Source organism: Aedes albopictus, chromosome 3, assembly GCF_035046485.1.
Source record: "Aedes albopictus strain Foshan chromosome 3, AalbF5, whole genome shotgun sequence".
NCBI classification, from domain to species: Eukaryota; Metazoa; Arthropoda; class Insecta; order Diptera; family Culicidae; genus Aedes; species Aedes albopictus.
The window spans coordinates 385,443,920-385,470,613 of NC_085138.1; the positions used below are offsets into that span (position 1 = coordinate 385,443,920).

Sequence of the window (26,694 nt, forward strand, 5' to 3'; positions counted from 1 at the left end):
ATGTCTCACCTTCCGGCCGCTTTGGCCTTGGCGTGTGCCACATTGACCGTCCTCGTAACCCCGGACATTCCGTCGATAAATTTGGTCCGGAACAGCACGTTGGCATTGTTGAACATACCGTCCTTGAGCGACACGATGATGAACTGCGAGTTGGTAAAGTGCGCCTTCAGCATGTTGCCGATGTTTTGTGTGTGGGAAAGATCCAGGGCGGCATCCACCTCGTCCAGGATGTACAGCGGAGCGGGTTTGTATTTCAACATGGCCAGAATGAGGGATAAGGCCACCAAAGATCGCTGACCACCGCTCAATTCCGTGAGAGATTCCTTCCACATGCCGTTGAAGCCGACTTTCACCTCGAGACCTTTCATGAAGTCAACTCCGTCCGGAGGCTTCAGCTGGGCTTGGGTTCCTGGGAGAAGGGTGCTAAAAATGCTTCCGAAGTTTTCGTTGACTTCGGTCCAGGCGACTTTCAGTTGTTTCTTCTTTTCCTCGTCGAGATCGGTGATAATTTTCTGTATTTTCTTCTTGTCATCCTCGACTACTTGCTTGCGACGCATCACCTCCTTGTATTGCTCTTCTTCTCGCTCGAGCAAAACCATCGCCTTCTGGTTGATGTTTCTACTCATCTTTTCTTTCGAGTCCTGCAGTTTGTTAAGTTTCCGACCCGCCTCCTGAGGGTCTTCCTTATTGTAATCGTACCGCGTGTTCTTTACACCGAAAAACTCCTTATCCTCGCTGATCCAAGGATACTTTTCCTCCAGCCCGCTGATCTTATTGTACCCATCCTTGTTCTCATTCCGAACCTTCTGGATCTCATTTTCCTTCTTCTTGATGTCCAGCTCCATCTCTTCGTTCTGTTTCAGCAGCTTATCCCTGTGATGGTACTTCGCCTTCAACTCTTTGTTCTGGCTGTTGATCTTGTCCTTGTGTTCCTTGATCTTCTGCTTAACGGCCGCCACCGCTTTGTTCATGTCTGCGCTGTTTTCGCTCGCCGCTTGAAGCTTCTGCTGCAACTCCGCGATGGTCTCTTCCAGTTTGGTGGCCTGCTCTTTTGCCGCGGCAATACCCTTTTGCAGCTCTTCGATTTCCAACCGCAGCGTTTCGAAACTTTGTTCGTGTTTCTTCCAGTTTTTGCGGCTTTCATCGCTCTTCTTTTTTGCTCGTTTGAGCTCGTCTTCAGCGGCTTTCAGTTCGCGTTCGCGATGTCCCTTGCTGTCGGCGATTTTCGCCGATATGTCCTTCACTTTGGCATTCGCCTGTGTTTGCGCTTGACGGGCGTCCACCATGGTTTGCTTCAGGGTTTCTGAATGTGAAGGAAAGTTAAAATTTTACAAGATAGAATTTTGCTTGAACCCTAATTATACTAACCAACTTTCGCCTTCAGCTCTTCGATTTCCTGCTGTGCCTGTTGATAGGAGGTTTGCGCGAGACGCTGCTGCAGAGTCTTGATCTCGTAGTTCATCATATCCAACTGCTCCTTGAGTTGATTGTATCGGTGAGCGACACGTTCCAGTTTGCTGTAAGACAGATATTTATTTATTGTAGAAGTACAAATGAGATTATATCTCCTCACGGGATGTCGCCCGAAGTTCTTCTTTAAATTTTCTTAACATTTTCCGAGATTTCTCCCACAACTTTTTTTCCGAGATGTCGCAGTTTTTCCCAGGACTTCTTTCAAAGTTCCTCTCGAGATTTCTCCAATAGATCTTTGCGGAGATTCTCGCAAGATTTCACCTGGATTCCTGCCGATAATTTTCCGGCAATTTCTTACAAGAAATTTTAAAAGTTATCCCTGGAGACATTCCGAGAAAAACTCCTAGAAAAATCTCTGCAAGAACTCCGCGAGCGACTATTGAAGGAATCATAAAAAGAGCTTTCATCATTTTGGGACGATTTCCAGTAGCGGTGTTGAGAAAAAAATAATCTTCGGTGGATCACTGCAAGAAATGCGCTGAACAAATACGAGGAAAAGCCTGAAAAAAAAAGCTCTGAAAGAAAAACTCCCTGAGAAATATAACTCCTGGCAGCAATTCTGGGAAAAATCATGGGAAGATCTCTTGGGAAGCCCCATGAGGAACACTGAAAGGAATCGCGGGAAATCTTCAAGAGGAATCCTGAGGGAAACTTCAGGAGAAATTCTGTGATAACACCTGCGATATATCTCTTGGTACTGTGAATTCCTGGAAAATTTCCTGGAAAAATTTGTGAAAGTACGTCTAGCATGTAAGTACTAATATGTTTGAAGTAAGTCACAATGACTGTAAAAGAATAACAGGATATATTCCTGAAAAAAAAAATGCAGGACGAATTTCTGTAGCAACTCCTTGTATTCCTGAATAAATCTGTGGATGAATTTCTTTAAGATTTCTCGGAAATAATTGTGAAAGTGTGGACTTCTCTAACCTTATCTTAAGGTATTCCAATACAAATCACTGGAGGAATTCCTACAGAAATCCTTCAAGTAATTCAAAAAATCTTCAGGTAATTCTGGAAAAAATCTTGGGCAAATCCCTGGAAAAGATGATGAACGGATTTAATTTCTGACCGAGACCCTGCATCAATTGTTGAAAAGATCCAGGATTTCTGAGGATATAACTACAGGTATTACTGGAGCAATTCCTGAAAAAAAAAAAAACTGCTGAAAGAATTCCTGGAGAAATTCCTAGAGGAATTCCTGCAGGTATGTATGGAGTAAACCGTGTAGGAATCCCGGGAGGAATTTCTGAAAGTATACCTGAAGGAATCCCTGGATGAATTCCTGGAGGAATCCTTAGAGCAAATAAAAGGAATCCTCAGAGAAATTTCTGAAGAAATCGCTTGAAGAATCCTGAGAGGAATTTCTAGACAAATTTCTGGAGGTATTTTTGGAGGAATTTTTAGACGAGTTCCTGGAGGAATTTCTAGAGAATTTTTTAGAGAAATTCTTGAAGAAATCCCTGGAGAAATTCTATAAAAAAAAATCCCTAGAGGAATCTCTGGAGGAAATACTGGAGGAACATCTGGACATATTCCTGGTGGAATACTTGGAGAAATTCCTGAACGGAAGCCGAAACAAATTTCTAGGGAAATCTCTGGATGAATTTGTGGAGGAATTCCTGAAGGAATTCCTAAAGCAAACCCTGGATGAATCTCTGGAGAAATTCCTGGATGACTAACTGCAGAATTTTCTGGATGAGTTCCTGGAGCAAACCCTGGTAGACATCCTAAAGGAATCCCTGGATGAACTCCTGGAGGGTTCTTTAGAAGAATTCCTGAAGAAATTTGTGAAGAAACCTATTGGGAAATTCCGGGAGAATCCTTAGAGAAAATTCTAAAGAGAATCTTGGAAGAATCTCAGGGGAATTCTTTGAAAAATCTCTGAAGGAATCCCTGAAGCAACTTCTGGAGGTACCTCAAGAGGAATGCCTAGCGAAACTTTTGGACAAATTCTCGGTGGAATTCAAGAAGAAGGAATTTCTGGAAAAACATCTAGAGGAATTCTTGGGATTCTTCCGAGGAACTATTCCTAGTAGAATTCTTGGAGGAATCCCTGAATGAAATTCTAGAGGAATCTCTAGAAGAATTCTGGGAGAGTCCCTGCAGAAATTTCTAGAGGAATTCCCACAGGTATGCCTGTGTAAACCTCGTAGTAGTCTCTGGAGGAATTTCTGAAATTATACCTGGAGGAATCCCTGGATGAATTCCTGGAGAAATCCTTAGAGCAAATATGCGAGGAATTCCTAGACACATTTCTGGAGAAATCTTTGGAGGATTTTTGGGGCGAATTCCTGAAGGAATTTCTAGAAAAATTCTTGGAGAAATCCCTACAAGAATACCTGGAAAAATCCCTGAAGCCATTCCTAGAGGAATTTCTGGCGAAAATCCTGAAGGTAATTCTGGACAAATTCCTGACGGAGCCCCTGGAGGAATTCTTGGAGAATCGCTAGAGGAATTCTTGGAAAAAATTTGTGAGGGAATTATTGGAGGATTTCCTGGAGGCATCCCTGGAGAAATTCCTGGACGAATGCCTGGAGTATTCCCATGATAAATTTCTAAAGAAATGCCTGGATGAATCCGTGGAGGAAACCCTGGAGGAATTCTTGGAAAAAATCTTGGAGGACTTACTGCAGAAATTCCTGGATGAATTCCTGTAGCAAACCCTGGGAGACATTCTGATGAATACCTGGAGGATTTCCCAGAGGGATTCTGAGAGGAATCCCTGGAGAAATTTGTGAAGAAACCTTTCGAGAAATTCCGGGAAGAATCTTTAGAGACATTTCTGGAGAAATTCTTTGAAAAATCCCTGAGGAATTCTTAGGAAAACCCCTGGAGGAATTTCTGGAGGACCCTTAGGAGGAATGTCTGGGCAAATTTCTGGCGGAATTCTAGAAGGAATTCTTGGAGAAATCCCTAGAGGATTTCTTGTGGTACTTCCGAAGAATTATTTCTTGAAGAATTCCTGGAGGAATCCCTGAATGAATTTCTAGAGCAATCTCTAGAGTAATTCTGGAAGGAATCCCTGGAGAAATTTCAGAAGAATTTCCTAGAAAAAATCCTAGAAGAATTCCCAGAGCAATTTCTGGATGAATTACTGGAGGAATTATCAGAGGAATTCCTGGAAGAATTTCTGGAATAATCTTAAGGGGCATCCCTGAAGGAATTCCTGTTAAATTCTTTGAGGAATTCCTGGTGAAATTTTTGGAGTAATCAATGAAATAATTCCTGCAGGAATTTGTGCAGTAATATTTGGAGGAATCCATGGAGGAGTAATTCCTGGAGAAAGCCCTTGAAAAATTTCTGGTGGAATCCCTCGAAAAATTCCTCCAGGAATTACGGAAGAAAATCTTGACAGAATTTCTGGAGCAATCCCTGGAAAAATCCTAAAGAAATTCATGGGATAATTCCTGGAGGTATTCTTGGTGTAATTCCTGGTATTATTCCTGCCTCTGGAAATACTGGAGGAATATCTGCAATAATTCCTGTTTAAATACCAGGAGCAATCCCTGGAGGATTTGCTGGGAGATTCCTAGAGAAACCCCAGGAAGAATTTATGCAGGAGTCTTTGGGGGAGTTCTTGGAATAATGCCTGTATAATCTCCGGGAGGATTTCCTGGAGAAATTCATAGAAAAATTTCTGAAGAAATTTTAGAAAGAAATTCAGGATCAATTCCTGGAGGAATTTCTGCAGGAATTCATGGAAGAATTCTTAAAGGTATTCCTGGAGAAGTCCCTGAATGAAATCCTGGAGGAATGCCTGGCTGAATCCCTGGGGGACTGTAAGAATTCCTGGAGGAATCTCAAGAGCAAATCCTTGAGAAACCTCCAGAGGAACTCCTGGAGTAATCCCTGGAGCAATCCGTAGAGGAATCCCTCGTGGAATTTCTGAAGGATTTTCTCGAAAAACTTTTAGGTAGAATCCCTGCAGGAATTTCAAAAGGAATTCCTTGAGGTATCTCTAGAGGAATATCTGAGAATCTCTGGAGGAATTCCTAGAGGAATCCTTGAGAAATCTCCAGAAGAACTCCTGGTGCAATCCCTGCATAAATTTCATGAGCAATCCCTGGAGGATTTTCTTCAAGAATCACTGGAGAATCCCTAGAGGAATCCCTGAAAGAATTCCTGGAGGAATTTCTTGAGGTATCTCAAGTGGAATACCTGGAGGATCCTCCGGAGGAATTCTTAGAGGAATCTCTAGCGGAATTTTTAGAGAAATTCTTTAGGAATTTTTAGACGAACCCACAAAGGAATTCACAAAGAAATCCTGGAACAATTCCTGAAGGAATTTCTAGAGACATCCCTTGAGGTATTCTTTAAGGAATACCAGGGAGAAATCCAAGGATCAATTTCTGAGGGAATTCCAGAAAGAGTTTCTGGTGGAAGTTTTGAAGAAATCGCTGAAATCCTGAAGGAATCCCAAAAAGAGTGCGTAGAGGAACTCTTAGAGGAGTTCCTAAAGGAGTCCTTGGAGGAGTTCCTTAAGAAACCCCAGGGGGAATTTCGCAAGGAATGCCAAAAAAAATTTCTAAGAAAATCTCTTAACAGGAGAGCTTTCTTAGCGAATTCCTGGAAGAATTTCTTTAGGAATCCCTGGATAAAAAATCTGAAGAAATCCATGTTTACAGTAATTTCAAGACGTATTATTGAAGGAGGCAAGTAAGCGATTTCCTGGACTGCTAACCTTACGGCATGACCCGTCCATATTTTGGAATTTCAGTGATGATCCATGCCTCAAAGTTTTTGGGGATATAATATCTAACGTATATTATACGTTTGATACTACCTACATTCCAAATTTTAAAGTTTACATAGGGTAAGTGTACCAATTATGGCTATAGTACCAATTAGTCGCCATAGTTGATTTTCACCCTTTAACGATGTAAATTAACAAGAAAAAAAAAATGTGAACAACAGATCACGTTCACAAATGATGGTCGCACTCATTTAAACTCCACATTTTGCTCAAATCATGGTAGAAATAAATCATTTTCCTTAAAATTTCGGCTTCCTTGCACCCTTTTTCGCCATAGTGTACCAGTTATGGCTAAAGGGCTGCTTGCAGTTCTAAAGGAATTTCTCAGCTTATCTTGATGCATGGCAAATTCCTTGCCTGAATCGCTCAAGAAACCGCTTTTTCTTCAATCACAGTACACAGTTGCGAAGAAATGACAGTTCAAATGGCAGTGACCGTAGAAAGTTTCTGCCAGGAATCGCTCAAGAAGTTTCTTGAGCGATTCCTTTTGAACTCGAAACTGGGCTTAACCCTTTCCTTCCCACGACTTTGAACGACTTTCTCTATAATAAAAAGAAAATCGGGTTAAGTACGGTTCCTTTGAATTCCACTAAGAATTTGCATCCTTTGACAGATACGTATTTCGACCTCAACTGTAAGGTCGTCTTCAGTGTCTTGTACTTGACTCGACTCGACAAGACACTGAAGACGACCTTACAGTTGAGGTCGAAATACGTATCTGTCAAAGGATGCAAATTCTTAGTGGAATTCAAAGGAACCGTACTTAACCCGATTTTCTTTTTATTACAGATATTCCCCTAACAAGCCCAGGTTAATCATCATCGACTTTTTCTATGCCAAGAAAGCGTTTCCGAAGAAAGTGCTTGAACAAAAGTTATTGCAAATTAACCAAATTTTTCGAAATCACCGAAAAAAAAAATTAAGTTGTAAATCAATAGTATTTTGATTGTTTATCAATAGTGTCACTATTGAAAAAAGTAGTTGGGAGTTGGGTTTACCTAATGAGATTACAATCACATTCTAAAAACTATTGCATCATATTTATCTGATTTCGTTTGTCTCGAGTTCGTCGAAAATCGATGGTGCTCTAGAGCAACCATGGGAAGTAGAGGGTTAACCCCATAAGGAATGCATGCAAATAGTGCGAAAAGGAACCGAAGTTAAAAAATGTATGCCATAACTGGTACATGGTTATTATCATTGGCTTCGTTTCTATATTTGTTCTGTCAAGTATGGAAACTAAGCTGTCTTTTAACATATTGATGACATTGGTTGGTCTTCTCGTTATTTTTGTATAAATAGCTTTCCTTAGGTAGTGCCATAATTGGTACACGCACCCTACGTACGTACAGGGGATAGACAAAATGATCGGGACAGGAAAAGTTATCACTTCCCAAAAAATGTTCAACTAGCTGTAACTTTTCGAAAAGTGCATCAAATATTCTCAATTTTTTACTGTAAGTTCTTCAACTAATTGTGTATCAGTGGACAAAATTTGGAAAAGATCGGACAATTCTTCACGAAGTTATAAAGATTTTTGAAAAAGATAAAATTATCCGATAGCCAACTTTGAGCTGTTATATCTCCGGATTCAAAGAACCGATTGCTATGAAATTTTGACAATTCATGACTTGTATAATTTTCCAGAACATTTGACTTAACTTGAAATTTTTAACAAGCGAAAAAGTTATAGCGATTTTATTTTTTTCATGATTTTTTAGTAAATTGGTCTTTTTTTAATATGCATCCCATTACTTTTTCAACTTATTGGCAGCTATGTTGTAACTTTTCTTCAAAACGCATTTATATATAAGTCAATTAGAGGGAAACTAAATGACCTATAATTTGCATCTTGAATTTTGAAACAATATTGATGTTTTGGATAATTTGGTGTTTTATTAGAAAAATAATCTAATCGTTATAATTTTCTTCCGTGTTAAGAATATTTAGTTCAGTCAATGGTTTTTCATAGCTCATTATATAAGTCATGAATTGTCAAAATTTCATTGCATTCGGTTCATTAAATCCGGAGATAAAATAGCTCAAAGTTGGCTATCGGATAATTTTACCTTTTTCAAAAATCTTTATAACTTCGTGAAGAATTGTCCGATCTTTTCCAAATTTTGTCCACTGATACACAACTAGTTAAAGAACTTACAGTAAAAATTTGAGAATATTTGATGCACTTTTCGAAAAGTTACAGCTAATTGAACATTTTTTGAAAAGTGAAAATTTTGCCTGTCCCGATCATTTTGTCTATCCCCTGTATTTTTATCAACTTGTGTGTTAGTGGCAGTGACAGGTTCCAAAAACTACATGCCCAAAATTCTCTACTTTATTATTATTATTTGTTTATTAGAGAGACTTTACCTCTGAGGCATTCGTCTTTTTCTCTGCTTTATTCTAGCCAGAATTTCGTTTCATTTTTGATCCCTGGCAACGCGTTTTTTCGCAGAAAAGTAAATACCAAGAACTTTGATGGAGTTTTCAATTAACAACCAATCCGATCTTTCCACGCTATTGACTATAAACATTATTTTTGCTCAAACACAAAATTCCATAACTCTAATTTGAAAATGTTCTTTTTTTTTCTGATTGTGTTGAACTCCGTGTCCAAATGTTTGATGTAAGTACATTTGTAAATCATTTCCGCAAAATCCGCGTCAAAATTAGTAAAAACGCGCGAAATCCTCGCGAAACGCAAAAACCGCGAAAAACGCAAAATCCACGCCACCTGTAACAGCCCTAAAAATGCGATGTCCAGGAATTCCTGCTATGATTTTTGCTATGATTTCTTCATGGATTTCTCCAATGATTTCTATAGATCCTTCACCAAATTTCTACATGAATTCCTTCAGGAAATCCCACTATGAGCGATTAATCTACTTAGGAGATATTCCACGGAAACCAAATATTATGTTGTTGCGATTGCCTTTTATTTCTTGACGAGCACAATTATCCCATTACGAAATTTTTTAGGAGTAAAAAAAACTAACGTAATTTCAACCGCTATGAGTCTCCGAGCTTTCACATGGAACTCCTTGAGAAGAAGTTGATTGACGGACGAACATGAGGTGATGGAAAGGTGGAAACAGCACTTCGATGGGCACCTGAATGGTGTAGGAGCACAGGCATGGAAAATCCAGCGAACTCTCATGGTGAAGGAAATAAAGCATGTTATACAACAGATCAAAAACAATTAGTCAACTAGACAATAAGGACGCTATCGTAGTTGAGCCCGGAGAAGTTGGCCACCTGCCTGTAGCAATCAATAGTCATTTGCCCCTCCATTTACAAGAAAGGTGATAAGTTGAACTGTGAGAACTACCGAGAGGTCACGATTCTGAATGTCGTCTGCAAAGTGCTATTCCAGATCATCTTCCGTCGTTTTTCATGTACCGTGGAGGGCCCATATTCTGCGCACCTAAGACTTTTTCAATTTCAATCAGCTGTAACAAATTTCAAATTGAATCGATTTGGCTGAATTTTTGACCGCACATAGTTATTAGCTTTGTAAATAAGGGAAAAATATAATTCTTATACAAATCACTCAATTTTTTTTTTTTTTTTTTTTTTTTTTTTTTGAAGAGTGACCAGGTGGAGCTGCAGGACAGCTGATAGCAAAGCCTGGACCCTTTCCCAACTTTCCCCCTACTAGGACCAATACTCACGATGGACTAGACGATGTCGTCAACTTGAGCAAAGTGTGTAGTAATTAGCATTGGGTCGTAGTAGTTTTTAAAAATACTGTTTTTAACTTTTCCCATCGCACTAGTTTTTTGATCGAATGGAAGCTCCAAAGATGATTTGGTAATTGAACAATATATCAATAATCGAAAATCTCCGAGGTCACTGGACAACATTCAGAGATAAAAAAGGGTGTCTATGTCTATGTTAACGCCTTCAGAGTACTATTCTTAAGAAATATACAAAGAGCAAAAAGAAAAAAAAAAATGTGTCGTAGCTAATTTTTAAACATTTGATATTTCTGAAAATTATTCAAAGACAGCTACCAGAGCTAGCGTTTTTAGCCGATATGGGCAACTAGTTTTTCTGACAGCTTCCCCAAACAATATTCAGATAATATCCTCAATTATTTTATAGTACATTCTGAAAATTATTTCAAGCTGATTACCAATAGTGTCAATAACCGATGTTAGTCATTGACAGCACCAGCATCATCCCCAAATAACTCTCATATTAGTGTTAGATAACACTTTTTGAGCTTCCATTCGATATTGTAAAGAAATTTGTCAAACCCTATTTGTCAAAATATTGTCAATAATGTATCAAATTGTGTTCCTAATTTCGCTAGTCGTCTTCTGCATATCTGTGATCATCTCAGTCCAAAGTAATATTATATCCATCGTAACCCTTTACACTGTCAACCGTCCTAAGTCCTAACTAAATTCCTGCTTTTTTTGATCAGTGAAATAATACCGTCTAAGATATAAAAACAAAAAGGTTCAGTCGACTGATTTTTGTCAAAAATAAAAATGATAATGATTATTTGTCAACCTTTATAAATTCACAAAACCCATAAAAATAAGAAATACAAATATAAACTCCTATAATCAACAGTTTTATCTTTACCTAATCAGTCCATTATTTTCTAATTGTAAAGAATCTAATCTGTAAGGCTGTAAGTCAACTTATCCTAGCGTCCCCTGTCCTGTGTACTTTCGATTTCAAGTAATGAATGATGAGTGTAACGCAGAGGCCTCCCCTACCCACTCTTGCGTTACGTTAAATTTAACAATTATTGTTAAATTGGAGAAAATTCAATGAATACAAAGATTAGGTCTATGCAAGCTGAATTATAACTTGTCTTGAACTTGTGATAAATGCACAACGGATACTCCTTTGGTTCCCATTAGCACTTACGGCCGGTTCCTTCACTTGCGCTCAACTTGTAAACCAGATATATCTAGCTCAAAGTCCAAGCGGTGGTGAATAAACTGGCACTAAAGTGCTAATGGGTTAAGCCCTCCCATCGCGTCAAGATTGAATATCCAGGGGGAGGGTTATACAAATCACTCAATTTATATGTAAAATCATGAACATTCTAAAGTGTGTCTTTGTTCCTAATTCTGCACACCCTTTTTTGGAATGCTCCTAATTTTGCGCACATGGGAAAAACTCTTAAAAGATAACATATTGTAATGAGAACATGATTCATAGATTAAATTCAATTGAAATCTTTATTTTCAACTTTTATACGACATTACGACCATATTGGAACTTTGCATGTCCCCAACATTGATACTACCTACTTTGATTACTAAGCAAAGGGAATTTCAATCATAATACACAAAAGGATTTTATAGCATTAGCATTATCGAATACTACTACGTAAAGTTTTTCAGTTATCCGCATATGTACATATTACTAAAATTTACTTTCATTTCTAAAGGCATTATAAACTTTTTCGCCATTACAGTTGATGGTGGCACAATCTTTGTTTGCAAACTGAGACTTCTTACTTGTCTATCTCCAGGGTTTCCATGGTTTAAGAAAATTCCATCAAAACTCACACCATATATCGCATTTGACGAATGCATGCATGAATATGAATACATAAAATTTCCTCCGAGGTTGATAACAAATATTTAAAACAAGTGGTTAGTCCGATCGAACTATCAGATCAAAAATGCAAGAATCGTAAATTAGCCTTCGAAGTTTATAATCTAACTTGTTGAGACGTAATTACATTCACCGGATTGCTAGAAACATATCCTAGTTATAACTATTGTGGCATTTATATGATGTTTGCTTATTTTTTTTTTTGCTAGGTTTCTAGCTGCACTCTGAATAGAGTTGAAACCTCTACACTAGACCCGAAGATAGAAAAGAGTACGTAATCTTTCAGAAGCAGTTTGCCAGCTGTACGCGGAAAATGATATCCATTAAGACACTGTTGCCTACTGACTCAGAAAGTTACGGTAGAAGGTTGGAAAGTTTTCAATTGGTCAGTCAGTCAGGATTTGCTATGTAGTGTTATGGTCACACGGTTTGTGTTTGCCTTCTTGTTTAGTTTTGTGGTATGGTTCAATATGTTTTTCTCCTCGTTAAAACAGGTGTCGCATGCTTGTTTTTTTTTTCATCGAATCAGTCGAACCCGTATGTTAAAATTGTAATTGTAATTGTAATTTTTATTGAAAACAATAACCAGTTAGTTTACACTTTTTATCGGGTCAAGGAAACTGTCGGAAGAAACTAGTAAAACGTTGGAAAGACATAAAATTTACAAAAACTACTTGAACTTGAAAATAATTGAAATTGAAAAGCTACATGGACAAAGTTACACAAAATAAAAATTAAACTATCAAAAATGGTTGCAATACTTCTAAACTAATCTTTTAACAGTTGATTTGAAGGACGTCAACGTTGGTTTCATCTTTGCTTCGAGTGGTAGGCCATTCCAGCAGGAGACACCGTATATCAGCAAATTCTTCCCGCTTGACGTTGTGTGGCGAGGGACGATGAAGGAGCGGGTACGTTCCTGGCGTCCTTGTTGCATGTGGTCCATGATGTAACTGGGTTGATTGAAATAGGCCTGTCGCATTATGCAACAGATCCGCAGCTTGTAATTAGATGGCAAATCGTGTCCCAAAATTGAACTCCGGACGGCTTCGGTTGAGTCTCTACGACGAAGACCGTGCACAAACCGTAGCGTTGACTTGAAGCATCGATGTAGTCGATCCTTAAGGGAAATTGTGAGACCAGGATAATACACAGCATCGCAGTACGTGAAGATGGGCATTATCACCGACTGCACAAGTTTCATCCTGGTCGGCATGGAGAGCACAGGAGCAAAGCGACGAAGTGTTCGCAAGGTGTTGTAGGTTTTCTGTATTACACCGTTAACTTGGTGGGTCCACGACAGATTGTTGTCTAATTCCAATCCCAAATTCGTTACTTTGTTCGAGACTGGTATGATTTCTCCGCAAAACACGATGTTTGTTTGAGGGGTTACGACTCCGGTCCTACTAAAAATAATTGCCTGCGTTTTTTTAGGATTTGGTGACAAACAGTTCGCCTCAGCCCATGTGAAGATTGATCGAAGATCTTCGTTGATGGAACTCACAAGTCGTTCGATTTCCGAGGATGGACCGGAAACATAAACTTGCAAATCATCCGCGTATAGGTGGTATCTACATCTTAATGTTGACGGAAGGCTGTTTATGTAAAGGCTAAATAGCAGTGCACTTAGTGATTACCCCTGGGGAGTGCCATCAAGTACATCGCGCTCGGCCGATACAGCATTTCCCAAACGGACCGATTGTTTCCGTCGCGCGAGGAATGAAGATACCAATTCGCAGGCTGCCTGAGAAAACTGGAACTCGTTCCGCAGTTTAGTTTCGAGGATCAGGTGATTAACGCAATTAAATGCCAGAGAAAAATCGACAAGAACCATAACCGTACAGAAGCTGTCATCGAAATTACTGTATATGTCATGAACGACTTTTGTCATAGCAGTCGTCGTGCTGAATCCTTTTCGATATGCAGACTGAAATCTAGCCAACAGCGGAGCGTTCGGGTTATCGATGTAGTCAGTTATTTGCACCAAGAGGATTTTTTCCAGCACCTTTGAGATTGCTGGAAGGACGCTGATTGGTCGAAAATCTTTCGGTTGGACGGGACTGGAGACTTTTGGAATTGGTGTGATCATCGCCTTTTTCCAATTTTCAGGAAACGATTTAGCATCGATGATTGCATTGAAAAGATGGCTGAGTACCGGTAGGATAAAGGGACACAGGAGTTTTATGAAAGAGATCGGGATATCGTCGGCACCAGTGGCATTCGTGTGAATTTCATAGATCATGCGGGAAACTTCTTCGGTGTTGGTGTGGCGAAAGTTGAAATTTGCAGCTCCGCGGTCAACTGCTGTGCGGTGTAAAGGTTCAACTGAAGTTCTGGGCTGGTTTGTGTTTGGTAGCTGCCGGTGACCCTCACTGAAGAATTGGTTCAATTCGTCGATGTTGGCTTCCTCGGCAGAGGCATTCTTTGCTGTATTATGGACTCCTTCACGTTTCAAATTGCTCCATAGCTTCTTGGCTGGTAGATTGTGGTCGAAGTGTTGATCGGCGTACCGTTTTTTGGCCTCGAAAACGAGTGAGTTTGCTCTATCACGTTTCCGTACGTAGTCCTGCCATTGTACGTCACCTTGAACCCTGTTCGGATTACGTGCGTATAGCGTGTAGGCCAGATTTTTCAACTCGACGGCACGTTTGATGTCCTCTGTAATCCAGGGTGTACGTTTATCCCGGACGATGATGTTCCGTTCAGGGGCATGGTGTTGAAGCATCTGCTTCAGTTCGGTGGTCAGCAAGTCAGCCTTCGAACTAGGATCCTCAGCAGCGAAAAAGTGTCGGAAATCCCTTGCTTGAAAATCAGCCTGCAACCGCAGGGGATCGATGGCTTGAAAATTTCTTACTCGAATAGTTTGTGGTATAGGCCGTGGTACTCTAACGTTGGACAGAAGATAGACTATTTCATGGTCGGAAATTGAATTGCCTGTAATCGATTTGGACTTTATCACCGCCTCAGGAGAGTCAGTGATGAGCAAGTCGATGGTAGTAGCAGTAGTCTCGGTGATGCGCGTCGGGCCGGTAGGTAGAATGGTGAGGTTGAACACGGTGTTGATTCGGTGCAGGCCGACGAGATTTGCGGATGGCAGTGGTGAAGTGACGTTAATGTTTAAATCCCCAACGATGTACAACCTGTCGAATCCAATCTCCAACAGGTCAAGGAGAATTTTCTCGTAGCTTTGACAGAAATGAGGGTTTGAGCAGTGTGGGTTGTAGAAAGCCACCACACAGATGTTGATTTCGTTAATAGTAGCTTGAATCGCAAGGAATTTCGTGCGCGATCCAATGGGGATTTCGGGATCAAGGGTTGATTTCAAAATAGGTGTGGCTTTAATTCCTTTTTGTACGTAGAATCCAACTCCACCACAGGTCTTGGTTCCGCGTCCTCTACCGGAAGGTAAGGAGTGTCTTATGAGGTTGTATGCTGGGATACGTATGGGGCCAATAGGGAATGACGATTTTAGTTTCGTCTCTGTCACAGCAAAAAAAGTGATATCGAGTTCCGTCAAGCAGCAGCTTGATACCTTCGATATGGCGTTCTAATCCTCTGACATTAAGATGTCCGATTCGAAGGTTTGATAGGTTGGTTAAAGGCATATTGAAAATTCGAAACGTCCGCGTAGTAGTGTGATTGTTGGTTTAGCAATGAGTAGAAGCGGACAGGTCCGCTGACAAAGCGTCAAAGAAGACAGAGGAAGAGTCGTGGGCTGATTGTGTGACTTTTTGTTCAACCAGCTCGAGAATTTGTGCTGTACTAGCAATCGGTGTATACCGCTTGTGATCGGGAAACAGGACTGACACACTGTCATTACGCACGAATACTGACCGAATAGATTTGTTCTGTTTCAAGCGAATGGCGAGATTCCGGATCCGGAAGGTTTGTGGGGACAACACTTCGTTGAGAGTGAACCGATACTCAAGTGCAGGGGCATGTTTTAGCTGACACAACTTTGCATGTTTGTGCCTCTCGAAATACCTTTTGAGAACGGTGTCGCGGGTTTCCTGGTTGTCAAATATTGTGCCTTGCAAGATAAATCCGCGAAACGCGTTTGTCTTCTTCTTTTCCATCAAGTTGCAAAAATATGACCGCACCACTATGAGCGACCTGGTGGTCAGAAAATCTGCATGCGGCGCTTATATCAAATCCACATGAGGCTGCGGCGATATAGCCGCGAGGAGATGCACGCGATACAGACGCAATGTGGAAATGGAAAAGATGAAGCTGCATCCCCTGCAGCATCACTAAAAAACATCCCGATTATTAAACACAAAGCCGAATAGGTGATGCGTATGCGTATAGTGAATCAATGTCGCGATAAATATTATTACGATTTCTGGCCACCTGAGTTTCCATTGTGTTAACTTTTGTTTTGATATTAACGGCCTGAAGGCTGCTGCGATGCTGCTGGGTGGGTGACATTGCGTCTGTATCGCGGGAATCTCCTCGCGGGCATATCGCCGCCGCTCAATGTGGATTTATTATGAGCGCCGCAATATGACAAACGATGGTAGGGGTTAACGTACGATCTGTCCATTTCGATGGCCTTACCTGCAGACGGAAACAATTAGAGACGTTGCCCACCAGATCTTGGACATCGAGAAAGCGCAAAACATCTTGAACGATCCCTCGAACGTTCTCGCCCTGACGGAAAGGGACCTTGTTGATGGCGAGCCGGGCGGTGTTCACTCTTTGAGCGCATGTATTGGCTAGCTTTGCACCTTCCTCGATAATTTGGAGTTTTTCTTCGACGTTATGGATGAGAGTGGTTGGCATATCACGTTTGCAATCCGTTTGGTCCATCTTGTTGATTCTGCTCAGCATCCTATCTAACTGCTTCTTGCTGGCACACCGAACACTGTCAATCTCTGCCTGCATCTTTTTGAGCTCGGCCGAAAGATCTAGGACAACCTGCTGTAATTGCGTTAACTCATTGCTAGGAGGGTTTACATTCACCGGTTTCAGGAAAAGGTTTCCACGGATCACGCAGTTTTCACAGAAGAATACAGCTGGATGTCATTGCAGAGAGCGTTGCTGATTCGCACACACGCAAGGTGAAACCAAACATTACAGCTGTCACAACAAATCCAGCCAATGTTTTGTGTTTTCTTCGACGACTTTTTCCTCTTGGATGGTGGACTAGTAGATTTGCACTGACCACACTTGTCTTCTTCTTTGCTCATGGTGATAGGGAACCACTACGCGAACGATTCACACGAAAGTCACTAATACATCAACACAGAAACGGCAGCAAACTTCAAGGTTATGTCGGGCAAGCGATTTTGCTGCTTGGGGCACTCACGAGTCAGATGACGATTTTTACGAAAATACGGTCTTTTTCGCAGGAACTTCACTACCTACAGGTGGCTGGGAAGCAACTTAAGTTACCGGCACACCAGTGGCCACCGGAAACGTCGGAAATTTAGAAAAAAAAAACTTTATATAATAGCGGAGACGAAAAGTACACTGAACGAAAACCCCATCCCGAAATCGACTGATTTGTCCGACCATCCAGTCCAAATTACCAAAATCGTGTTTTCGAATGACGAATCAGTCATACGGCAATCATCCCAAAAAGCGGATGACGATCACCTTATTCGCGTATGAGTCGACGCACGCTATGAGAATGAATATTAGTTGCAGAGCGAAGGCCACCAAGAAGGCCACACAGATGCACCGAATTTATTCATCGATAGCGTAACAAGTTCCTTGATCGTGACACCCGGGACATTGACGATGTTGTTCCGCATGTCCTATCCTGGACATGTCATATTTTTTGAAAGGGTGCCCGCGAGGGCAACCTGGCCATACTAAGCAAATAATTTTTGAAAAAGATAGCGGTGACATTGTTGTTATCAATCGCTTAAAAACAAAGTTGCTCGACCATATGGTCGACATTCTATTTTCATATCGCTGTCATCCGGTTTTAAGATGACATCATTTGGCCGGCGGACCATACACGGAGAGACGAAACTACCCAAAAGTAAGTTCTTTCCACTCAACTTCGGGGTTGCGTGCGTCAAGCCAATTTTGAGTTGATGGAATCGATGTTTTTGTTGGGTTGTTCCCGCTTGCTTCCATGTGAAAAAAGTACCTAATTTTAAGTTTTTTTCACCCAACCGAAATTTCGACTAGGTTGTATTTACTCAAATTTGAGTACTGTGCTAGAAACTCAGTTTTGACTTGACGCACGGAACTGCAAAAGTTGGGCTGTTTCTCTCTTCACTCTCTGACAACAATAGAAAGAGCGCATGAAAAGGGAGATGAAAAAGAACTCAAAATTGAGTTTAAAAGTACCTAATTTTGAGTTTTTCAGTTTCTCCGTGTACGGTTTCCGACCGAATATCGTTAAGGGGCGTGATCGTATCGCCTCTCAGTCGATCTTGGGCGGGGAGTTTCGTTCAGTGTAGAGACCGCGTCGCGAGCCAGTGCTGCCAGGTAAAATATTGTCGATCCTGTGTCAAATTGTTTTCTTGATTTCGCTAATCGTTTTCTACTTCTCTGTGTTCATCTTTTGTGTCCTTAAATGGGGCACGTTCGGTGTAGTACTAGATTTGTAGTAATGAGCTGAATTTTTGTATGGTGAGAAGGTCAATTCTCCGTTTCTGTAAAGAAATGGTGCAAAAAGCGTGGGTATTATGATTCCTTGCCTAATTTGATGCTGTTTGAGCAAAACTTTGGATAACTATGTTGTTTATGTTGCGAGAAATTGAGAAAACAACAACACTGTTGCCCAAAGTTTTGCTCAAACAGCATCAAATTAGGCTAGGAATCATAATACCCACGCTTTTTGCACCATTTCTTTACAGAAACGGAGAATTGACCTTCTCACCATACAAAAATTCAGCTCATTACTACAAATCTAGTACTTCATCGATCTGTCCTATTGTCGTTAATCGTTCCAAAACCCACAGAAACATGTAACTGAACTGCTGATATTTTTCTGTTGGTGTCATAATGCCATCTAAGAGATAAACAAAAATACACCAAGTCGATCAGTTGATTGTAATAAAATTTTAAAATAACAAAGATTGCTTGTCAACTCTTATGTATTCATCCCCCTACAAATACTACGAAAAATATTCAAATTCGTTCACTTGTCCTATCGGTCCTACCTCGATAAACCATGTCATTGTCTCAAGCGTGGCCTAGAAATGTCAACCTAGTCATACACAAGTAACGTTGTTCAGTTAATTCGCCCCCAAAACGACGATTCGACCGCTTGGGAGTGTTGTCGTCGTCGTGATGTTGCTTCCCGAAAGCAATGTCAAATTCGTTCGGGGTTTCAAAACATTGGAAAGAAATTCATTATTTTTACAGTCAGATTGAGATTTACGAGTAAATGAGTGTGATCCGAAGGTATAACTGTTTATTCTGAGCATAACAGTATTTTTTACGGCAGTGAAAACTAATTAGAAGTACGATATCTCTGGGTCTGAAAATCGTTTAGGCGAAGTGGATAGCAAATCTAACCTAGAATATCCTACAATTCTAACCTCAACTCCACACTTGCACAAGCCGGATCTCATTTTTCACGGAAATGGTGGAACAAAATGCAAAACTAATGTACGTGCGACCGAGGGAATTGAAAGTTCTACCATTCCCACTTAAAAAAAATGTCGGATGTGGGTTGTAAGTAGGAAAAATAAAATAATTCCCCCGACAGATTATGTTGATAGGTACGTAAAAAAAGGTAAACATCATCAGTTCGGTAGTTGCGCTACCGAAACAAAGATGGGTAACAGTATGTTTTGTTTTGCCCTTGAAAGCCAATAAAAAGCAGTCAGTTTTTTGTCCAAAATGTCACGTCGAACGCATTGACGTCAACAATGCGTTTAAGTGTTCGCACGTTAGCTTCAAATCTATCAGCACAATTAAGTGCTGCAAATCTCCTTCCCACTATTAATTCTTCGGTTGATTTTTATTGCTTTATTTAAAGAAAATATAACCAAGTACCTAACATTGTAGAAATTCGAAAAAGCGACTATGATATTAATATATTACTTATCAAAATCAACCGAGAAACGTGGGAAATAAAGCCCAAACAACATTTTGAAGTCAGCTGACTGTAAAGGGTTCCAAAACCTGTCACAAATCCTATAATGCTTTTATTTGGATTTGTAACAATCATCAAACCCTTCTCAAATCCAACCGACTTGGAACTATTGCTTGGGAATAGACTCTAATGAGCCCCGGCGGTTCCTCCGTGTTTATCGAGCATGTCTGATGCATATGATCAGCCATACTCCATCTGCAGCAGCCGGTTCGTGATGAACCGTTGGAGGCGCATTAAAGTGATTAAAAAGTGATATGTTTCACTAAAGAACACTACATTACAATAATCAAAATGAAACTCCTTCACTTTAATACCGTCAACCCCTGCGAACTTGGCCAGGGTATATGATGTTTGTTTATTAATTATATATTTAAAACTTAGTGTTTAAATGTCTACGCAGAATTAGGACTATATTTAACCTTCCGGGACGCGCGCCATCAAGCAACCGAAACTGCACCGCGCTCGCGCTATATACGAAAAGCGAGGTTTTTTGGCAGTGTTGTACTTTTTACAACAGCGCGCGCGCTGAAGGGTTAATACCGGTTCCTAATTCTGCGCACCTAAGAAGAACAAGAAGATTAAGAAAGGAAGAAGAAAACTCAATTGTTTTTTTGCCGATTCTGATTCCTCGAAGACAGCAGTACAGGATGCGTATGGAAAAGCAGACATTCTCTCCATTATTTATGTCGCAAAATGCTTCAGCTCATGAGGCAACTTTTTAGCAGCTTCCCTAACGAACACAGATTTCAGGTAATTTCCAGTACTTGCAACATCATTTTATTTTTTTACAAAATAATGGTCGTTGATTTCAAATTTTTTTCTTCACAAACTTTTTCATTACTATTGAAACAATATTCAAAAAATATATTTGAAGCTAATATTGAACTAGCGTCCGTGATTTTGTGGTATATTCGCGAAAGTGCGCCGAATTAGGGACTGCGCAGAATTAGGGCCGGTCACGGTACCTCTTTTTGTGTTCCTAGGACTAAATGCCCAAATTCTGTGCTTTATCCCAGTAAGAATTTCGTTAATGGACAGCTACTTCGTTCTTTTCTACAAGTTTACATATCCAAGCATGAGTCTAACAGTAAACACAACTACGGCTTCGTCTTCAAAATCACTGAAGATATTTGTTACTCGTTCCAGCATTCTCTCATATTTCATGAACATCGAAATGCCATTAGCATATGCACAAATTATGGCGCTTGGGAAAAAAAATCATTGAAAGCGGATCACGTTGCCTGACGGAGCGTTAAATGTGAACGTCAGAAGATAGTCTTCTATTCACTAGGAATTCGGAGAAAGAATTTCTCCAAATATTTTTCAGTAGATACACCATGCCATGATTGAAATTGCTTCAAAGATGTTTCTGCTGTCATTCGTGCATTTTTGATGAGGCGAGAGAACGAGAGCTAACAGCGGAATCATCCTCTGCTTCTTGACTTTTGAAAGCAACTCAAAGTTAAAAAGAGCTATGGAAAATCATAGACAAAGAACTGATCAAAGGGTGTCTACTCATGACTTAAAAATTCCCTGAGTTTTCCATGTTTTTATAGGGAAAAAAATGAAAATTGATAAAAATATCCCAAATTTTCTAAACATTAGGTAAACATCTTTCAAGATGTCTGAGAGTTGATCCTACGATTCCTACCAGAGGCCCTTCCTGGTCTTGCGGGTTTGTTGGAGTACCTCCAGATATTGCTTCCAGAGGTTTTCCGATTTGCTTCCAGAGTTTCTCGCTGGATTCCTCCTGAAGTTCCATTCAGCATTATTCAAAGTTCCTTCACGAATGTCATTTAGTGGTTTTCCGAGATATCTATCCAACAATTTGTCTCGGGATTTTTACCGATAGTTTTCCGATATTTCTGTTGGTTTTCCTCACGGAATTTTGCCCGTAGTTGCTCCCAGGATTCCATGAGGTTTTTCAGGGTTCCTCCTTGGATGTCCTTCAGTTCCTAATAGTTCCTCTCGGTAATACTATCAGAATTTTTTCCGAGATGTCTCATTTTTTCTTAGGTTTTTTTCTGAATTTCCTGTGGAGGTTTCTTCAATAAGGCTTTATGGAATTTCTCGCAAGATTTCACTTGAATTCACTTGAATATTTCTACAGGATTTTCTTATAAGGATTTTTGTAAATTATCCTAGGAGATATCCTGAGGACGGAAAATCCCTGTAAGAACTTTGTAAGTACCTATTAAAGAAATTCCTAGGGAGTAACCATGATCTCGGGACAATTTCCAGTAAAGATTCTGGGAAGAGTTTTGGGAATAATGCAGAGGGCATATGTAAAAAAGAATTTTAGGTTAATCACTGCAAGAAATCCGGAACAACTATGAAGAACAGCCTGGCTTTGAAAGAATTCACGGGAAGAATTCAATGAGAAATATCAGCAATAGCTTCAGTAGAAATCGCAGAAGGCACTGTTGAAAAAATCGTAGGAGAAAGTCCAAGATAAATTCAAAAAAAAAAACTCTGGGATACATCTCAGGACCAACTCCGAGAGACATCGTAGGTAAAACTTCAAAATAAACCTCGCAAAAATCTTCAAGAAATATCCCAGCTGGAATTCCTGTAAAAAAAAACCGAAAGGAAATGTCGAAGAAAGCCTACAGGCATTTCTTGAAGATATTACAGGAAACATTTTGGAAGACATCTCGGGAGGAACTCCTGTAGAAAAATCGTGAAGAACTCCTTCAGAAATCCTTGGAGGAACATTCAGAAATCCTGGAAAAAGTGCTGAACGGATTCCGGAAGTACACCTAATCGAGAAAAAAAAAATCAAAAAGGAATACATAGGAAAACAGTGTACTAAAATTGTTCACGAGAGTCATCCGACCGGTACAAGAAGACGTGGAGCGTAGCGAGCTAGGTGGGTCGACCAAGTGGAGGACGATCTGCGGACCCTACGCAGAGTGCGGAACTGGAGACAAACAGCCATGGACCGAGTGGAATGGAGACGGCTACTATGTGCAGCAGAGGCCACCCGGCCTTAGCCTAATCGGTAAGGTAAGGTAAGGAAAACAGTGTGAAAAATACGGAAGGAATTTTGGGAGGCATTCCAGGACGTATTTCTTAAGAAGTATCAGAACAAACCCCGAGGGAGTTTCTAGAAAAAATCCTTATAGTAAAATTTCGATATGGATTTTAAGTACCAAATTCATCCACGTCCACGTAGAATTTACAGCATCTTATCAGAATCGTCGGCTTGTCGGAAATATTAGGCCTAGGAGCCCTCTTCTTTTGAGTAGATCTACAACAAGTAGTGAAAGTTCACTTCTTTTTATTCAAACCACCCAATGTTTTATTTTTTTTTATCGGAGAAAAATTCCCCTGAGTACTCAAGATATTTCATGAGTATTCTACAGGTTTTTCCCTGTTAAATAAAATTCCCTGAGGATTCCCGGTTTTTCTAGGTACCTAGTAGACACCCTGAAAGCGACGATGAACGGTGTAAATAACTGCGTAAGGGTTTCGGGCGATCTGTCTGGTTCGCTCGGATATGGACTCTCATGCCAGCTGTTCAAAATCGTCTTGTGAGGTGTTATGGGACGAGCGCTGGGGCACGATTTTCACGAAATCCGGCCAATTTGTCTGTTTTACGGATAACATGGATAATGTTGCTAGAACATTAGGAACAGCAAAACAAACAAAAAAGTTTTGAATTAAATAAATGAATTGTAGATACATAGTTGATAAAATCAGACCTGAATGACCGTTAGGTTAAAAGGTCTTTAATAAATAATAATAATAATAATAATAATAATTAGGAACAGTGGTAGAACTGTACTCCTTCATGCAGCTGAAGAAGTTTGACAACAACCCTGCAAAGCTGGTGTTTGCAAGAGATCCAGCGTACAAATTGAAATAACTGTATGTAAAAAAGATGCACTGCCCAGTAATACCTTTAAATGCCTAAAATCACAACCACAACAATTATCGTCCCTTGATATTAACTTCTGGGCACTTACCTGATCTCAGCGCACACTTGCTGGTACTCGGCCTCTTTCTGTGCCAGCAGCTTCTGGATCTGATTGATCTCTTCCACCTCGAGCAGTACCACAGCGCCCTTAGCTTTCGCACCACCGGAAAGCGTACCGCTTGGATCCACCACATCCCCGTCCAACGTCACCGAGCGGGACATAATCTGCGGGTGGTAGGTTACCTGCTTGGCCACATTCATATCGTCCGCCAGGAAAGAGTGACCAAAAACGAACTTCATCGCCGCTTCCAGCTGCCGGTCGTACCCGATGCAGGACAGTGCCGTCACGGCCCTTCCCTTGCCCACCAAGTTGTCCGCTACCCGAACGGTTCCAGCGTCGATCATCCGGCTGGTGATCTTGTTCAGCGGGATCATGGTGGTGCGGCTTTGGAGTTGACCTTTTTGGAGTAGCTTCTTGCCAACGGTGTCCGTATCTACAACCACACTGTACAAACTGCCTCCGGCGGCCGTGCCCAAACTGAGGGCGTACTTCTTGTCCCGCACGGAAACCAGTTTGGCCACCATGCCATGTACAGTGCGACGGTCGAAGTTCGGTTCCGGATCGCGGTACTGGAACTCCCAACGGTAGGCGTTCTTTCGGTCGAGTTCTCCTTTGAGGTTGCGAATTTCGTGGGATAGGACTTGCTTTCGCTCGTGAAGCTGCTCGATTGTTCCTTCCTCGTAGTCGATCTTCTGCAGTTCCGCTGTGATGGACTGAATTTGAGATTCGGCCTTGGTAAGCTTCTTCTTATCATCGAGGTATGCGGCGTCGCTGGAGTTCATGTCACCTTGCTTCTCCTTCAGTAGCTGCTGACAATGCTTTACTTCCATTTCGCTTTGTTTGATGGAGGTGGCTGATTCGGCTGCTTTCTGCTTTGCTGCCATCAGCTGATCCTGCAAAGTCGCTGCTTCACCGTCCTCGTTCGTGGACAACCCAGCACTGACTGCTTCGAAACGCTTCTGCGCATCTGTAAAAGCCTTGGCATCCGCTTCGTCAGCATCCTTCAAACTCTGGAACATGTCTCCCGTACGTTGCATCTCCGCTTCCTTCTTCTGTAAGGCATTTTCATCATCCCTAATACTTTTTTGCAGATTCTTCAGTTTCCTCTGTTCGGCTCCAATATTCTCCTTGGTGCTATCACGTTCAGCCGAAGCCGTTGCCTCCTTTTTACTCTCGGCGCTTAGTTCTGCTTCCAGTTCCGCTAATACGCCCCCTCCTTCGTTATCGATCAACTCCTGCAAATCCTTCGCACTCTTCTCGATCTCTTTGCTTTCCGCAATGTTTCCCTCAATCTTCTTCCGATGTCCGTCAATGACGTCGTTTAAAGCGGCAATCGCTTTCTCCGAGTTCTCCACGGATTTCACGTGCTGAAGGTACTTGTGAGATATGTACAGCCTCGTGAGATACTCAATATCTCGACAGATCTTCTGATACTCTATGTAATGTGCTCGCTCTTTCCGTAGCTTTTCCAGTTTCGGTTCAATCTCCTCCCGCAGAACCGTGTACAGTTCATTCAGTTTCGCATCCTTCTTTTCAATCAGCTTGATTGAATGCTCTCGCTTCGCTTCATACACGCTGGTTCCCGCCGCTTCCTCGATCATCGACAGAATTTCCTGCGGTTTCATGTTCAGCACCTTCGTGATCCGACCCTGCATAATCAAGAAGTTCGGATTGTTGACGTTCAGCTGCACCGAACAGAACAGATCCTGGACCTTCTTGTTTTGGACCGTCTTTCCGTTGATCAGATACTTGTTCTTCCCGCCGACCACAATTTGACGCGTGATGGAAATTTCATTACACTTTTCGTACCCCAGCGGGCACTGGTCCTTGTCGGTGTTGTCGAACACCAGCGTAACCGTGGCCTTGGTCACACCCGCCTGGCCACTTTTGTACACCAACTCCTGGAGGGACGTCGCTCGAACCTAGAAAAACCAATCATTTAAAGCTTCCCTCCTCGCCATATAAACCGTTCCAACTTACATGAACCAAATTGGAAATGCCCAGCACGAAGCAGATCGAGTCCAGGATGTTGCTCTTCCCGGTCCCATTCAGCCCGGTGATGGCGTTAAACTCCGGATCGAAGCCATGGATCTCGGTACGCTTGCCGTACGATTTGAAACCATCGATGATAATGGATTTGATGTACATTTTTTCGCGATTGATTACACACTCCGACCTCTAGCTCATCGTCTTGCACAATCCACTAAATTCACGTAAGAAATCCTCCCGGAAAAAAGCGCCCCGAGAAGCGAAACGAAGCGTCGTTCCCGAAATAAATTCGATTTTTGTTTGAGTGCACGGCAGAACTGACAGGAACGACGGTTGGGAAAACAATCAGCCGCAGATGCGGATTGCGTGAGTGTGTTGGTGAAAGCTTCGCACGGGCAGGAGCTGTCAAAATAATGTTAAACCCACATGCACACTATGCGGACGGAGGTCCCGTTTAGGTCGACTGCATTAGGTCGAATGTTTTTGAAATGACCGTTGGTATCAGGGAGAATCCAAGGAGAGAATCGCACCACCGACGAACCGACGTGACAGTGGTGATTCAAAAGTGTCCCCCCCAAATTTAACGGTCGACCACCGAAGCGAGCGATCGCTTCTGTCAAATCAGCGCAGACGCGAACCGTTTCCTATATGAACACATGGGGGTTCGGTGTCGAGCTACCAAACCATCGCGGGCCGTTATAGAGGTGGCGATAGTGTTCGCTTATTTTTCATCATGGCGTCGCGGACAACAAATTTGAATTTATTTGTTCTAGCTGTCACGTCGGTTCGTCGGTGATCGCACGTCCTTTGCTAACCGGAAAATCCGCATTTAATCGCTACTATTCGTCGTT

General features: G+C 41.4%; 1 protein-coding gene across 1 annotated transcript; it reads right to left on the minus strand.

Annotated features, from left to right (window-relative positions):
* LOC115254196 (structural maintenance of chromosomes protein 2) lies at positions 1-26,340 on the minus strand. Its single transcript, XM_029875344.2, has 4 exons — positions 25,835-26,340; positions 23,843-25,776; positions 1,369-1,517; positions 1-1,303 (listed from the first exon to the last, which is right to left on the minus strand). The coding sequence occupies exons 1-4, from the start codon at positions 26,000-26,002 to the stop codon at positions 6-8; spliced, it is 3,549 nt and encodes a 1,182-aa protein (XP_029731204.2). The 5' UTR covers positions 26,003-26,340; the 3' UTR covers positions 1-5.
* Positions 26,341-26,694: the final 354 nt, after the last annotated feature.